We start from the raw sequence: 15,216 nt of genomic DNA, 5'->3' as shown, positions 1-15,216 counted from the left end.
CAAATCAAACCAAAAATCACCAGGACAAACCAAACATGCAACAGAAATGCGGCTTCAAAGACAGATAACCCCAAGATTGAGCAACAAGTACACCAGGCAAAGATGTAGGCACTCCAAAGTTACGGTTAGGGATAGGTTAGGGTTAGGGATAGGTTAGGGTTAGGGTTAGGGATAGGTTAGGGTTAGGCGTATGCAGAGACTTTTCAAGGAGCAGGTGCTTGGGCAGTGCCCTTCTGTAAAATTTACGTGAAGCACTTTCGATCATTTGGGCAAAAGGGGAGGTGCTCTGGCAATCCACTAATTAAGCAATCAACTAGTAATTAGGGGGGTGGCATGGTGGCGCAGTGGCTAGCACTGTTTCCTGACACCTCTGGAACTAGAGTTTGAGTCTCTGCCTGGGTTCCATGTGTGTGGAGTTTGCATGTTCTTCCCATGTCGTCGTGGGGTTTCCTCCGTGGGGTTTCCCCCCCACAGTCCAAAGACATGCTGAGGCTAATTGGAGTTTCCCATAGGTGTGAATGTGCATGTGATGGGCTGGCCCCCCCATCCTGGGTTGTTCCCCACCTCGTGCCCGTAGCTTCCAGGATAGGCTCCAGACCACCTGTGACCCAGAAGGATAAGCCGTTTGGAAAATGGATGGATGGATGGACTAGTAATTAGATTCACTGAAGTTGCCCGCAGCCCCTTATATGAGTCAGGAAGAGCTCTGATGGACAAATTCAGAATTTTACCCTATTAAAAATGACAAGCAACAAAGCTATTTTATCAGCTAAAAGAGGTGATCATTAATAATATTTTTCCAGGAAATAATCAGACAAAAACTTTAGTGATTCATAAAAAAAAATTTCCCAAGCACTAAATAAGCAATACACATCCCTCCAGCTGTGATGTAGCAGAACAGACAGTCTTCTTTATGATGCAGCCAAACACAGACACACAGGACAGCCCTGCATGTGACCCAGCCAAGCACAAAACACCCTCTTCACCAGCTTTGCCAGATGTCACCGCGGAGCAGGCCCTGTAAATCCCAGATCCAGCAGGGACAGTCGGACATGAGATTTAACTTTCAGCCACAGTCAGTGTCTGTCCAGCCACCGCAGTCCAGTGGCGAGGGGGAGACGGAGTGAGGCGTGTGGTTCATTCGAAAAGGGTGATCGAGGTATTTGGTAAGTCGCTGACATTGTGAACAGGAAAGGACAATTAAGGTGCATCAGGGAAACCATGTTACATTCTGCTCAGCGTCAGTATTGTTGGAACTATTTTAGTTTAATATAGTCAGAATGATACCCTCTTACTGGAAGATGTTTTGGCCTGATCAAGAAAATTGAGGTGATATATTTTGGGGGAATACAAATATTCCAGAAAATGACAGGTGAACATGCATTCAAAAACCTTTTCATATGAGAGAGAGTTGAATAGACTTTTGGGCATTATTGAAAAGACGTGATTATCTGTTAGTTTAATAGTAAAAGATACGTTTAAACCCGTAAATGTAAACGTCACAGTAATCGATGGTCGACCGCCTGGATTTAATATAAGTAATGAAAACTTTTCACGAACGTAGCTCTGAAATCCAAACATTATACATGAGCGCGCTTGTTAAATCGTCACTCTCGTATTTTACCAATAACATAATGACACCAAATGATTCGTGACTTTAACGGCGGCAAAATGTGGGCGTAAATGACAATAGTAAAGTAAAAATGCAGCTCAGGTCCGTTTTACATTTAGGGCTTTAGCTTCAATCATCGCCGAATCGGATGAACTGGAACAACTGAATTACATCCCTGCAGCCGGGCAATGAGCTGATTGCGGAGCCTAAACATTGTGTAACGGATGTTTACGTACAAAGGCTCATTTAAAGCCAGGAAAGTGAAAGTATTCATAGGAAGAAAATCTAAAAAGCACCAAATTGCATGTCATTTAATTAATAGAAATACTGACGTTCTTCTGAACTAGACTGCTGACGAGATATTACACTACAAGCCCGGAAAAATTGCACTCTGATTAAATGGAAACAAACGGGAGTGTAAGACTTCAGACTAACACTCGTTAATCAAAGATAACGACTGCACAAATTGTCCCTTGGAGAGTAATTGACAGAAGGAACGTCGCAGTATGTATTAAACCCCCCACCACCGCCGCCGTTTAGATTCTCATGTCATAAAGTTGGAGTACTATAATTTAAAGACTGATTATATGTGCGGGGGGGGGGGGAGGGGGGAATCGTCGATGATGCAAAAGTAAGGAAGTCCAGAGAGGACACGCGCCATCATTTTTTTTATTACCGTTATATCACAACAAATATTTCTAGTGATCTCGAGACAACAAAGTTGTTATACAATAAAATATTTCCCCGCAGTTTATTTGATAGTGAAATTCTGTGCAGTATTTTGGTTAATTTTAAGAGTAATGTATTTTTTATTATGAAGTTTTGTTAAAGTTTATTGGGCAAATTTAGTGATTTTATACTTTTATTATTATTTGCTGTAGAGTAGGCCTGCTGTGTGTATATTACAGTACTGCACTTAACTTTTGGCCTCTCCCAAATAACTATCAAGCTCACTTGCGTCCGATGGTCCCAAATACGGACGCAAATCGACGGATAAGTGTATTTAATTCTTGTATTTATTTAATAAATAATTACGACTTATAGTGATATTTCCCCGTTTATAACTGATGGAAAAATCACTCCGTTATCAATGTAATAGACTTAACTCGATCAGTGACAGACAATTAGCTAAAATCATAGTGTACAGTTTAAGGGTTTCTGATTGAGTCTTCATCACAGGTTGATGACAGGTCCGTCGCCCGCACCCTGGGCTGTGATCACCGCTGTGGCTGCCTCTTCCAGGCGTACGTGTAATACAGGGTTTTGCCAAAACATCTATTTTACAAGGTTGACAAAGAGTGACAAAGTAGGTAGGCATATTTTATGTGAAATTGAACAACAGCAGTCCCTAGGCCCATTACCGAAGTGCTTAGTCAGTCCGATTTGTTGTGTTCGGTGTCGATGTCTAGGGAATTTGTAATAATCAGCCTATCCTTTTATGAAACAACAATAATGCATAAGGAGACAAAAACAGCACAAAACGACCAGCATCGGTGATTGCGCATCTCATTCATATTTAGCGCGTATTGCTTGTAAACTATCCGTATCATTTTAATTATGTAATAGACTGAGCCGATGTGTATAACCGTTGTTTTATATGCATGTTTTGTAGGTTTTGGCGTTTTTAAGGGACGACTCAGACAGTTCTCGCCGTTTGTAGTCATGGGTAAAGTGGGAAGCAAAGTGCTGCGGGAGATCTGCGCGGACGGACTGCAGTCGCAGGTAATTGGCTGCGTCCCACAACCAGCCATTTGTCAACAACAGTTTTCGTATCTTTCCTGATGCAAGGAGAATGATACGTGTGATACATGTTAAAGAACTGGTCTTTTTCAGCATTCCTTGTCACGGTTCGGCTGTTTGGTGAAATGTCCTAAGCACGTATCCATGCGACCGCACGTCTATGCACGCGTGCTGTCCTGTCCATTCCGTCCGCGCTGCGCTGCGCACGTGCATCGGGATGTTATGCAACCGGGATAAATCCATACCGTCTCCTGCTTCACTCCCATTGGTCGGATAATTTTACCAAGCCTACTTTTACCTAAGGAATAGTTACCGTATACTTCACATGTAAGTTTAAAAACGCATTGCTGTAAAATAGTCTTACCATATCTTCCATGTTAGGGAGGACTCTTTGAGCTGCTTAGGGTTTTACGAACTTCTTTAAAACTGAAAGGCTCTTGCGCTTGACTGAATAGTTCAGTGCTTGCACGTTGACTCGTTTGTTTCCTTGATTGAAAGACTCATCCAACTGTTTCATATTAACATTAGTGACACATGCGTGACTATAAAAGACTGACCCATCAGCACCGAGCAAGCCTGGCATTACATTTAAGGGCTGCTGACACTGCATGTTAGATGACATTATTAGAATAGTGCAATTGTAAAAGGTCTTGTATAGAAAGTAACTCCTCTAACCCTTAATGCTTTCCTGCCAGGCCGATGCCTATGTCTCCCAGTCATATCTTGGTGGATATTTACAGAGGTTATCACCTGCCTTTCTTAGTCCCTGGGTCTGACTTCCTGAAAATAGGCAACTTTTTTTTCGAGAGACAGGACATTTAAGCCTTGCTTCCACCAAAAAAAATTCCCTTTGCCGCATCACCGTTGTTATAACCAAAGACACACTAACAGTCCACCAACTAAGTCAATGTTCTTCAACACTCAGAAGAAAACACTTAGATTAGTATTGGCAATGTTCTCTCCCAGGCAGCAGTAATGCCACGTCGGATCATCCAGCGGCTGCGTTCAGCGCCAGAGACACGTAAGAGCTCATCTTGGTGGCCCTAGATAACGTGGCTTGACAGTACTGTGTCATCTCTTATTTTAACCGGGGACCGGCGTGATCCCAAGCTGACGTGGACAGAGGAGGTCGTGCTGAAATCACGTGGCCCGGCTGCGTAGCTGTGACTGTCGCAGACTGATCTGCAGAGATTAGAGATTATGAGTCCTTCGCTCTCGCCAGCCTGTTTGAGCTCTTAATCTGAGTGATGGATTATGGCATCAAGGTCTGTATCTGGTGGGGAGGAAAATGAATTGCCTGGCAAGCATTGAAGGCTAGGATTCAAGTGCCCTTGAGTGGGTTGGGTCGAGTCTGAGACCTACTGCTTCGGGCGGATCAGATTCACCTCCTAACCAACAAACTGCAAGTGGCCTTCTGGATGTAGAACTTCTGGTCTGAAAAGTGTTTCTGGTAGAGCTGCTGTGGAGTGGTCTCTGTGGATTAAAAAAAAACTCTTTTGTACTTCCAGTTTTGGTTTTTCCTTACAAGGCATAATCAGCATTTTGGTAAGTGACGTTGACTGGAGCATAAATTAACGTCATTGAGCTCAGTTTAACAGTGTGTCACTTTTCATGTTGCATTTCAGGTACAGTGAATGTTAAAACTGTTGATTTTTTTTGGTCACAATTTACAGCCAAGTCCTGGGAAACTCATTGTTTAAAATCAGCATATTTAGTTCCAGAAGCAGATACTGGCACAAGTGTATTCCCTATCATAATGGTACCATTGGTTTCTTTGTATGTATACTGTTTGTGTGTGCACCTGGATCTTGTGATGGTGTGATGACTTAATGTCCAGCAGTAAGATGCAGAAGCTGTCCTTTTGTTTTTTTTTCCTTTTTGCTCTAATTTTTCTTTAATTGTCATGTATTATTTTTCTTTCCCTGTCTCTCTCTGTCTGACCCCCCCTTTTTTTAATTAATTTTTTGTGTATTTATTTATTTATTTATTTATTTATTTTTCTTCTTCTTCTCTCTCTCCTCTTTCTCTCCCTCCTCTCTTCCTCTCTTTATCTCTCCTATTTCAGTTAACTTCCCCTGTCAGCTCCGGCTTAATGGTGCAATAATCTAAAATGGTGAATAAAGAGTATATCTCAAGTAACAAGAGGAGCTTAATCCGAAGCTCCACTTGTCAAAATAAAAGTGTTGGCACAATAAAGCACCCAGACTAACATCCTGCTTTCTAAACTGCTGGACACGACAGGGGTTAAAAAATTAAAAAATAATAAAATCAGCATTATAGTATAGCGGACTGCACACCATAAACTTGTGAAAGTATGTTCTAGAAATTCATGTCCCATTCACTGTGATCTACAGTCATGCCATAATTCTTTGCTATAAAAACTCATTTTATATACTCGATACTAAGCCTACTGTTAGCGTTAGTTAATTAAAACAAATATATTAAAAAGTTAGAAGTAATTTTTCTTTTCAAATTTCAAGAATTTTAACATTTCCTGTGTCTGCTGTATTTTTCATATTAAAATAATTATTAGGCATTTACAATTCTTTTGTCATATGTGGCTTGATGTGTGAGAAATTTTGATTAATTAATCTCCAGATGAAGAGACATTGTGACTCTATGGGTCTTTGAAGTCTAACCTGTTAGCCGCCTGTGTTACCTAGCAAGGCCCAGCTGGACCAGTGAGACACTTGACCATCGCTGGGAGGATGAAGGTGAAGTGGACACAGCTGGGGCTCATATTCTTTCTGCTGCTTTCCCTCATCATGACTGGCTGCTTCTTCTGGCAATACCAGCTACCGAAATTGGAGCCAGGTGAACCTAACATCTCACATGCCTTCCTCCTGTCCCCATAACCCGGCATTTAGACCCAGTTCCAGAATTCACCTCCATAATCTACTGCTGTTGGTTTCCCTGTTATCTGCTCCCAAAGCCAATTGTTCAAGAACCATGAAAGTCCACAGAGCGGAATGATTAAACCGACAGAAATGTCTTTGCTGCTGTGTCTGTGAGCAGGGAAAGGCAACTCATCTGCCAAAGGCGGTTGTCAAAATGACCGTGGAAGCATCGGCTCAGATATAGGAATTGGATGGGATATTATAATTAAAAGGGATATTCATGAATTAGTTCCGGCTGACTGTGTGAACTTCACACTCTCACAGTCTTTGAGCTTGACACACTTAATTAAATGTTTATAGGTAATGAATCTTAAGATGAAAATACGAGCTTTTATGGACTGTTGTGGAATCAGCCCCACAATTCATTTTGAACATAACGATAAGAACGTGTCTTAGAGGACCTTGCGCTAGATAGCAGTTGGTCAATATGTCAGAGAAGCAAAAGGAGTCTGGATGCTTCTGTTTGTGGTTCTGAAGCAATCACCTTTGGCTCCGAGCTTAAATCCAGCCTAGTGGTGGATTAACATGATTAAGACAGCCAACTGAAGTTATTTTTAGACTACGCTACAGTTTTAACTTGGTTCTAAGTCAATATTACATGCTGTTTACCAGCATTTTTAGCATCAGAGTACATTTTTGGCCTGTTCTTGCTTGGTCCTGTAACTATTTTGCTGACGGTATTCTTGGTAATAGTTTAAAATAATCTAGAGAGTTAGTGTTTGGTAAAACATATTCCTATTGCTGTTCTGTGTGCTTTTTTACGTGCTCCTGGTGCTATGTGAAGCGTTCTGTTTTCTTAAAGGGTCAGTAGACAAAAGTTACAAGTAAATTATTATTTTTTTCCCCATGAGCTCCATAGTAGTCTACATTCAGTTGTAACTTATTGAGTTCCTCCTGTTCCTTCTCAGATAAGACTATGGAAACTTGTGGGCTGGGATGTAGGCTTGTTTGGTGAATTTTAGGAACAATTCAATTTCATAAGAAACAATTAGTTGGTATTTTGCCATCAAATGAAAGCATTTGTTATAGAAATAGCCCCAAATGAACAGTAAAAATGCAAACCAAACCCAACCAAGTACCCACATTTTTTAATTATTTATTTGCCGTTGACAGGCCTTCCGTGCAGCAGATAATTCAGCAGGCTCACCTCCCCTCTTTCTTCTAGATGGAAGCACAGGAAGCAGTACCAAGGCAGAGAGGATGTGCCCACGCTTCCCAGAGCCCATGCCTCTGCAGCATCCCATCCCAAGCCTGAAGGTGGCGCTGGAGAAGGTAGGCAGCATTCCTGTAACCATCTTGTCATCCTCACCCAAGAAAAAGTAAGTTGGTGACGGAGCAAATCAGTGACTGGTGGTGAACTTCGGTGAAGCGATTGAGACATAGACAGCTGCCTCGAATGTGACCTAAAGAGCCCCACAGGACCCTTGCAGCATAAAGTTGCAATATTTGTGAACGTCGGGAAAAAAGTGTAAAAAGGGTTAAACACAGAATTCTGTGATCCACCCAGGTGGACTCTGTCTTTAGGCATATCGTCGACCCTTTGAGTCTTCCGGCTCTGTCAGCCATTGTCATCTTCAACGACACGGTGCTCTGGATAGGAAATTTTGGCAAGATGAATGGAAGTGACCCTCTGTCCACTCAACCGAATGAGTATACGATATACAGGTGAGAGACAAAGACGCTCCTGACCTTCTCTGTTAGTCGTTGCACCATTTGGGAAGTGGAAAGATTAGGGAGGTAGAAGCAGATGATGCTGTAGATTAGCACAGAGATGGCAAAAATGAATCCTGAAATATGGCTCCACTTTTTATGGTCGCAAATAATTCAGCCACCTGGCCGTGAAACAGAGCCTAATTGCTAATGATCACAGCACACCATGCATTCTGTACCATAGCCTGTTCATTTACAACATATATGCATGCTAGATCAGTGATGAAATTGCAGCCTTTTCATCACATGGCTTTCATGAACATTCTGCCTGACCACGGACCATGACCATCTTCTGGCTGCTACATTATTTCAGACGTGAGGAATTTCCTTTTTTGCAAAATATTCCCTTCAATCCTCACATTGGTGTTCACCGGGGTTTGAAAGCTACAGGTTTCTGCATGACAGCCAATGCAGTGCCAATGTTTTGTTTTCGTTTGAAAATATTGTCTCGTTTGCTTCAGTAGAGCAACTATTTTTCCGTTGTATCTGTGTTTTGTTTTTAATCAAAATGACTTTATTGCAATCATAGCTAGCATCGTTTTGTTTATTTAGTTACATAGCGAAGAATGATTAATTATAGTACTGAATAATGTCCATGGATTTTTAACCTGAAAGTTGTATATAATTGATCCCTTTGGGTTCATCTATATCAGAAGTGCTGTCATTTCCACATCTCCAAGGACAGGACTTTAGTGTTACCTTGATATTAAAGAAGAATGCCACAATTGCCTGCCACCCAAGCACAGCAATATGCTATATTTTCTGGCCTCGTTTTTCGTATTAGCATGTGTGAAGTACGGGGTGACAGTGGGCCTGCAGGCTGGCCCAGGAAGCACAAGGCAGAGGGGGGGCACCCAGAATGGTACGCCAGTCCATCACAGGACAGCTCTTTAATGAGTCTTTATGCAGTTGAATCACAGGAGCATCCAGTGTCAATTCACAATCAGGGAATACCAGAATATGACGAGGCCAAAAAATCCAAAGCAACTTTACAGGTCTATCAGTGTGTGTTTTAATTAGCTCCTGACTACACCAGAAAACTAGTTTTGGTATGCAGACAGATGCTAGAGCACATAAGACGGTTTAGTATGCTCTCAAATAAAGGATAAATTAATTCAGACCAGCACTGTCTGAACATCAGACACAGGAGAGGCTCTGTGATCTTTCAGAACTTAAAAACCGAGTCAAAATTGATAGAAGCAGAAAAGACAGTTTTCTAAAAGCCGTATAATGAGAAACATAATCTTGCACTTCAGTCTGCAATTCAGAGCTGAAAAGAATGCAAATCTGACCTCGGTAAACTAATACCGGATCATGTTGACTCGAGATTCCTTTCTAAGTGGTTTGAGAAGTCTGATCTGTATTTTAAAATACTTGACTTTGAATAAAATGGGAGAGGATGTTCTTGTGCAGTTAATGAGTTAGCATTTAGTCTGCTTCCCTGTAGGATAGCCAGCCTGTCTAAGATTTTCCCAACGCTGATGCTCTACAAGTTGTGGGAAGAGGGAAAGGTTGGGTCCCTAGACGACCCCCTGGAGAAGTATGTGGAGAACTTCACCATAAAGAACCCCTTGGGGAAGACCCAGGATACAGAGCACAAGTATGTGACAGATGGCCTGATCTTCCTGGACAGTGGAGAGGCACATGTCCGGTCCTCCCCCGTCACCCTCCGCAGGATGGCCAGTCAACTTTCTGGTAAGGGGACAACAGTGAAGCTGTGGATACAGCATCACGCTCAACAGAGGTTTTGTAGATCTGCAACGTGGGGAGGAAGTCATCTGTGTCTTTATGATTAAGGTCTTACATCCAAAGACACTTCAATAGAACAGAAAAAAACATGTGTATATTGTAAGTTCCTTAGTAAAAGTTCATATTCAAGTTTAATCTTAGCGACAGAATTTAGTTTTTCTAGGCCAACAATGAGAAGCACACACACCCTTTAGGATTAAATAGTGTTTTATCTTTGGATTTGAACTCTCACCATATCACCAGCATTGGGGTGTTGAGACTAACACCTCATCATACGATGAATTTAAAATAGCTGTGTGCTGACTGATTCTGACGTCAGTATAGTTGGTGAGAAAGCAAGTCTGCCTTCTGATGAGGTCGCAAGGAAGCACAAGAATATAAATGGCACTCCAGCAATCTATACGCTTTCTATTGCTGAGGTGAATTTTGTCAAACTATGTTGTATTGTAGTTCTGCATTCAAAAAGTAGCAGGCTTTAGAGATTTGTTCGGTGGACAGTCTTATGTCCCTTATGTTCCCCTTAACTTTTCTTGCCGTCCTCTTTTTTGTGATGATTTCAAGGCACAAAGTCCTGAAGCAATGCTTCACAACCGGGAATTTGCCATTGACGTTTCTACTTTCCCCGTGAGGACCAGAAAGCAAGACTGACATGTTAAAAAGCAGAAAATATCGGTCTGTGTATTAGAGTATATGCTCTGGTAGTGCCTGTCTCTGAGATGTCTCACCCCAAGTTTAGACAGTGAGGAAAACAAGGAAAATGAATTGAATGGACTGTTGTGAGCTGATCTGTGTGTAAACAGAAACAAACAGCCTTGTAAGAGTATTGTCCCTGACTGGCAGTAAACACATGTTCAAACAAACGTCCCATAATCAAAATATTCACAGGTGGACACTTAAATTGATTAATAAATTGCTTATTTTAAGTGGCTTAACAGGCTCATCACAAGACAACCGCAGCAAGACACTGGGAAATGTCTAGAGGAACTTGACTGAGGTTCATCAAAGTATGTGGCTAATTCAGCAGGACTGGCTGTATTCCATTCCTACCTGATTTACATCTGTAACACATAATCATGGAGTGGTGGAAAAAGTACTCAAATTTCATACTTAGGTTAAAGTATAGACAATGCACCAGAATGTTACTGAAGTAAACATAGGCTATCGTAAAAAACAACTCAAGTAAAAGCAAAAAAATACCTTAAGAAGTGCTACATTCAAATTTATTGATTTTACAAAAAAACAACCTATCCTATTAAATTCACTCATGACAGGCTGAAGTTACAGTGCAGCACTTTAAGGAAAATTGAGTCACATATTTTCTGGAGCAAATTAGCAGAATGACACTTTTATTCTGTGGAAAACAAGATCGATCTATGGGCCAGATTTAATAATTAATTATAAACATGTATATACCTTTAGACCTCTTGTGTGTGGTTGAATTAGCGGATTAAAACCCTTCTCCACCACGGAAGACAACTGATCATCAAATGCATACTCAGTATTCTTTCAGTGCTGCTTTGAATATTGATAAAGTTTAAATGTCAGACAGCAATTTCAGTATTGTTTCTTCCATCTTCATAAAGAATATACAATATGTAATGCAAATTATTATTATTATTGTTATTATTACTATTATTATTATTATTAATAATAATAATAATAAATTGCTCAGGAAAATCTCAATTCTGAGTGAAGAAATTGTGATTCATATTTAACCCACAGTTGTCAAGTGTGCTGTATACAATTGTATTTTTTAAGGTGCAGAAGGATGATTCTGCAGAATGATTTAGAGTTAAAATTAAAGTAGCCTATTAAAGTACAAATCCTGAAAAAAAACCTAATTAAGTACAGTAACATGGTTTTTGTACTTTGTTACTTTACAACTCTGTGATCATGTAACGAGCTTCCACTGAGAATTTCAATTTAAATGGAGTCAGGCCAATTTTGGGAGATTCTGTGGGCTGTATAATCTTTCCGAGACCATTTACATCTCAGTAGGTGCTAGCGGCTATGTATTGTAATCTGGGGCCCTTGTTTTAATGCAGGATTGCCCAGAAGACTCAGGGCTACCAACCTGTTGTGGAAGGGAAAGACGCAGGCAGCTGTCAATCTGTTGCAAGATGATGTTCTCATTGCAGATCCAGGGACAAAGTAAGGTTTTCTGAAAGCACCATATCACTGCGCATTTATTTAATGACGATCATTCCAGTTTCACAGTGGTGACCTTTTGTTGTTTTTAGGTGCCACTATAGTAATTTAGCATTTTCTTTGCTGGCTCACGTGTTGGCAGAGAAGGTGGCTGGGCTTGACTACCAGCACTGGGTGTCCCACAACATCCTGGATCGCCTAGGTATGGAGAACACAGGCTTTGACATCACACCTGGTGTCCAGATCCAGATGGCTGTGGGTGTGTATACCAGTGGGCAACCAGCACCCTTGTATGACCTGGGCTGGTACCGGCCATCGGGGCAGATGTTCTCCACGACTGCAGATATGGCCAGGCTGGCCATGGTGCTGCTTGGGGCCTACCATCAGAAGCTTCTTGACCCCGATACCCTGAAGGTCATGCTGACGCCCCTATTCCGCTGTGAGAAGGATTACTTCGCCAACCACACAGGCACTCCCTGGGAGGTGAACGAGCAGCTCGGGTATGAGGTCTTACGTAAGGACGGTGACCTGGATGGCTACTCTGCCACATTCTCCCTGGTGCCCCGACTGAAGCTGGGCCTGGTGGTCCTCATGGCTGGGTCCCGGCCCAAGAATGACGACATGGTGGCCAAAGCCTACAGCCACATCATCCCTGCCATGGAGGGGGCGTTCAGAGATGCCAAACATGTCCTGACCCCACCTCCCAACCCATCGCCTTACGTAGGATTCTTCACCTACAGAAACATCACCTTCTACGAGATCAGAGCCGGTTCGGACGGGGTCCTCGTCATGCAGCAGTTCGGCCCTCAAATCGAGGAGCTCATCCCGGAAAGGTACAGGACGATAAGGCTGGACTACCTGATGGACAGAGTCTTTAAGGTGGCATTTGAGAAAGAATACCCCTGTGTCTTAAGGGTCAGCTCTGCCGCCGTTTCCTTAGAGGCTCAGGATGGGCAGCTTATCAATTTCCACGTCTTTGACAAGAAGGGCATCTCTCTGGGTTTCGACGCCCCAGGCCTGAACACCTACAACGTGCTCCGCATTTCCCACAGGCCAGCGTTCGCTAATTAATGTCTCAAGGATGGAAATGGTGAACAAACAAGCGAGGGACATTGTACCATCAACGTGGATGTGTTCACGACTGGCTAATCGAACAGTCCCTCCAAATAACTGGGTCCGGAAATGTGTGTGAGAAAGCAGAGTTATGCTATAGCAACAGAGCTGCATAATTTAGAGATTCTGTGAAGAGAGATATGACAACAGTGGATTCCAGGATACTTAGACAATAGGATATGGTCTGAAAGATTTTCAAGAAAAAAGTCTATATAAAATGTCATGCCCTTTCTTTGGTATTGTATTGTAACCGAACGGGACTCAAAATGCATGACATACGCAGGATCACTGCACTCGTAAGGGAGACGTGAGTGGAATCTGGGACGGCTCTGCCAGGGAGAACTTCGCTTCAATCGGTTCGTTGTGAAATTACCTGTATAGTTTGAAGAAAGAGGCAGCTTATCTCCAAAGTGTCTTTGGGGGAAAAGGTCGAAATAGTAATAGAGTGATGTTTTTTTTGACAGCTCTTTAGCCATTTCTGTCTGGGGTAATGATTTTGAAGAATGGAATTACAGATTAGTTTCACTTATCCCATGTTTTCAGTTATTTGTATAAATCTGAAGATTCTGTTCTGCTTTACTCTGAAGCTGGTTTGGTTCCCTACTTGTCCCCAAATCCTGTACCAATAATGATTTTAGAAAAGCTTTTCCGAAATCTGTTGCTTGCAGCCAAGTGACTGCGTCTTTGTGGTAGTTACTGCAACACTTACACATTCTTAGACAGATAAAAATGTTTGACTCAACTTGCTTTACAGGATTTTGTCTTCAGTCTTTTCAGTGGTGGCCACCCCTGCATTATTAATGTCATCTGATCCGAACCAACTGCATCTTAACAGTGTGACCAAATAGTGACTCTTCCATTGAAAATGCCTGTCTGCTATTTTATCTTTAGCATTTAACTCCTAAAGCTAAAATTAGAAAAGCTAACAGAAGGAATTTTAAAAGTCTAATGTAGTGTGATTTTCATTTGCCTGAATTGTTCCTTTTTGCTACACAGTTCTAGTTATAAACTATGTATAAAAATATACGATCTTCTAATTCTGACATCACTTTCCACTTTTCTGTCATATGACTGCAAGGTGTTTTTAGGGGTTTTTCTCACACCTGCCATTTGTTTGATGGGGAGTTACAGAAGCAAAATGGGAGGGGCGGCTTCACAGAAGGCTCGTTTACATTAAACTAGTGGCTGATCGAGCTCCTTCACAGCTGTTGTGTTTTAGCACAGGCCTCATCCGTCTCCTTCACAGCCAGCCGAAGTGCATAGCACAAGGCTAGGTGCGAGTTTGTTCTCTCTTCCCCTTGTTCTCTAGAGCTTGAAGACCCGCCTCACAAATGTGTCGCCGCGACACGTTTATGAAACGCTGAAATCAAGGCCCATTTCTGGGGGCCTGTAATCCTTGTAGCATTCTTGCGATTCACTTAGCATTAGCATGCATGCTAAATGCAAATTTTCCTTCTTTTTTCAATTCCAAACCAAGATTTTGTGGCAGTTTTGGGGAAGGCCAAGGAGTGAGTTTCGATCTTATGGTGTTAGTAGCCCCAATATCACCCATTACGTTAGTTACGGCGGGTAAATCAGCACTGCGGACTTAGCCACAGTAGGTTAGCCACCACGGCGCATTCACATGATGCTATAGTTACTGCGGATGCTGGGAAGACCAGGAGACTCATGGGTCGTCAGGCAGCATTTTCAGTCACATTCTCATCCTCAGCAGGAAGTGCCACTTAAAGGTGTCTTAATATGTGAACCCTGCAAAAAAAAAAATATGAGCCATATCCTAGCATGTTAAAATACCATAGTCAGTCATTTATAAAAGTTTTAACTATAGTTTCATGCAGAAATTTGTCCTCATTTAGGACTCAATTTAACGAAAACTAGCTAATATAATATAGGCTTTTTACGTGTGGACATTGATGAGAAAAAGACTGATGACTTACCCAACATTAATTTTGCACTGCACTTGCTTCCAGAACAAGCAGAAACAGAATATCCCTTTGTGAGATTTATTCTTAAACTAGGCTCCAGGCTCCCTGCCAGCAGTGCATATACTTCAGAAAGTTGGATGGATGGATGGATATATTTAAGACTGATGGTATATTTAAAATAGTTGTCTCTGAATATGTTGGAACTTCTTTTAAAAATTTTAATTGTGATGGAGGGGGTCCTGCTATTATGGGCAGCATGGTGGTGCGGTGGAGCACTGTTGCCTGGGACCTGGGTTCGAGTCTCCGCCTGGGTCACGTGTGT

General features: G+C 41.9%; 1 protein-coding gene across 2 annotated transcripts; it reads left to right on the top strand.

Moving 5' to 3' along the window:
* The first annotated feature begins 1,096 nt into the window (after positions 1-1,096).
* Positions 1,097-13,720, top strand: lactbl1b (lactamase, beta-like 1b). 2 transcript variants are annotated; one of them, XM_023827506.2, is made up of 8 exons: positions 1,097-1,166; positions 3,225-3,334; positions 6,016-6,166; positions 7,415-7,521; positions 7,757-7,914; positions 9,407-9,654; positions 11,754-11,859; positions 11,949-13,720. In XM_023827506.2, exons 2-8 carry the CDS (start codon positions 3,275-3,277, stop codon positions 12,925-12,927), a joined length of 1,809 nt encoding a protein of 602 aa, XP_023683274.2. In that variant the 5' UTR covers positions 1,097-1,166; positions 3,225-3,274; the 3' UTR covers positions 12,928-13,720. The 2 variants fall into 2 exon arrangements, with proteins under 2 accessions (XP_023683274.2, XP_072571234.1); XM_072715133.1 differs by lacking the exons at positions 1,097-1,166; positions 3,225-3,334 and adding an exon at positions 4,375-4,897 and having other exon boundaries at positions 9,392-9,654.
* Positions 13,721-15,216: the final 1,496 nt, after the last annotated feature.

The sequence above is a fragment of the Paramormyrops kingsleyae genome, chromosome 8, assembly GCF_048594095.1.
Source record: "Paramormyrops kingsleyae isolate MSU_618 chromosome 8, PKINGS_0.4, whole genome shotgun sequence".
NCBI lineage: Eukaryota > Metazoa > Chordata > Actinopteri > Osteoglossiformes > Mormyridae > Paramormyrops > Paramormyrops kingsleyae.
Note: the sequence above shows the minus strand (reverse complement) of the source record. Positions and strands in the feature narration are given on the sequence as shown.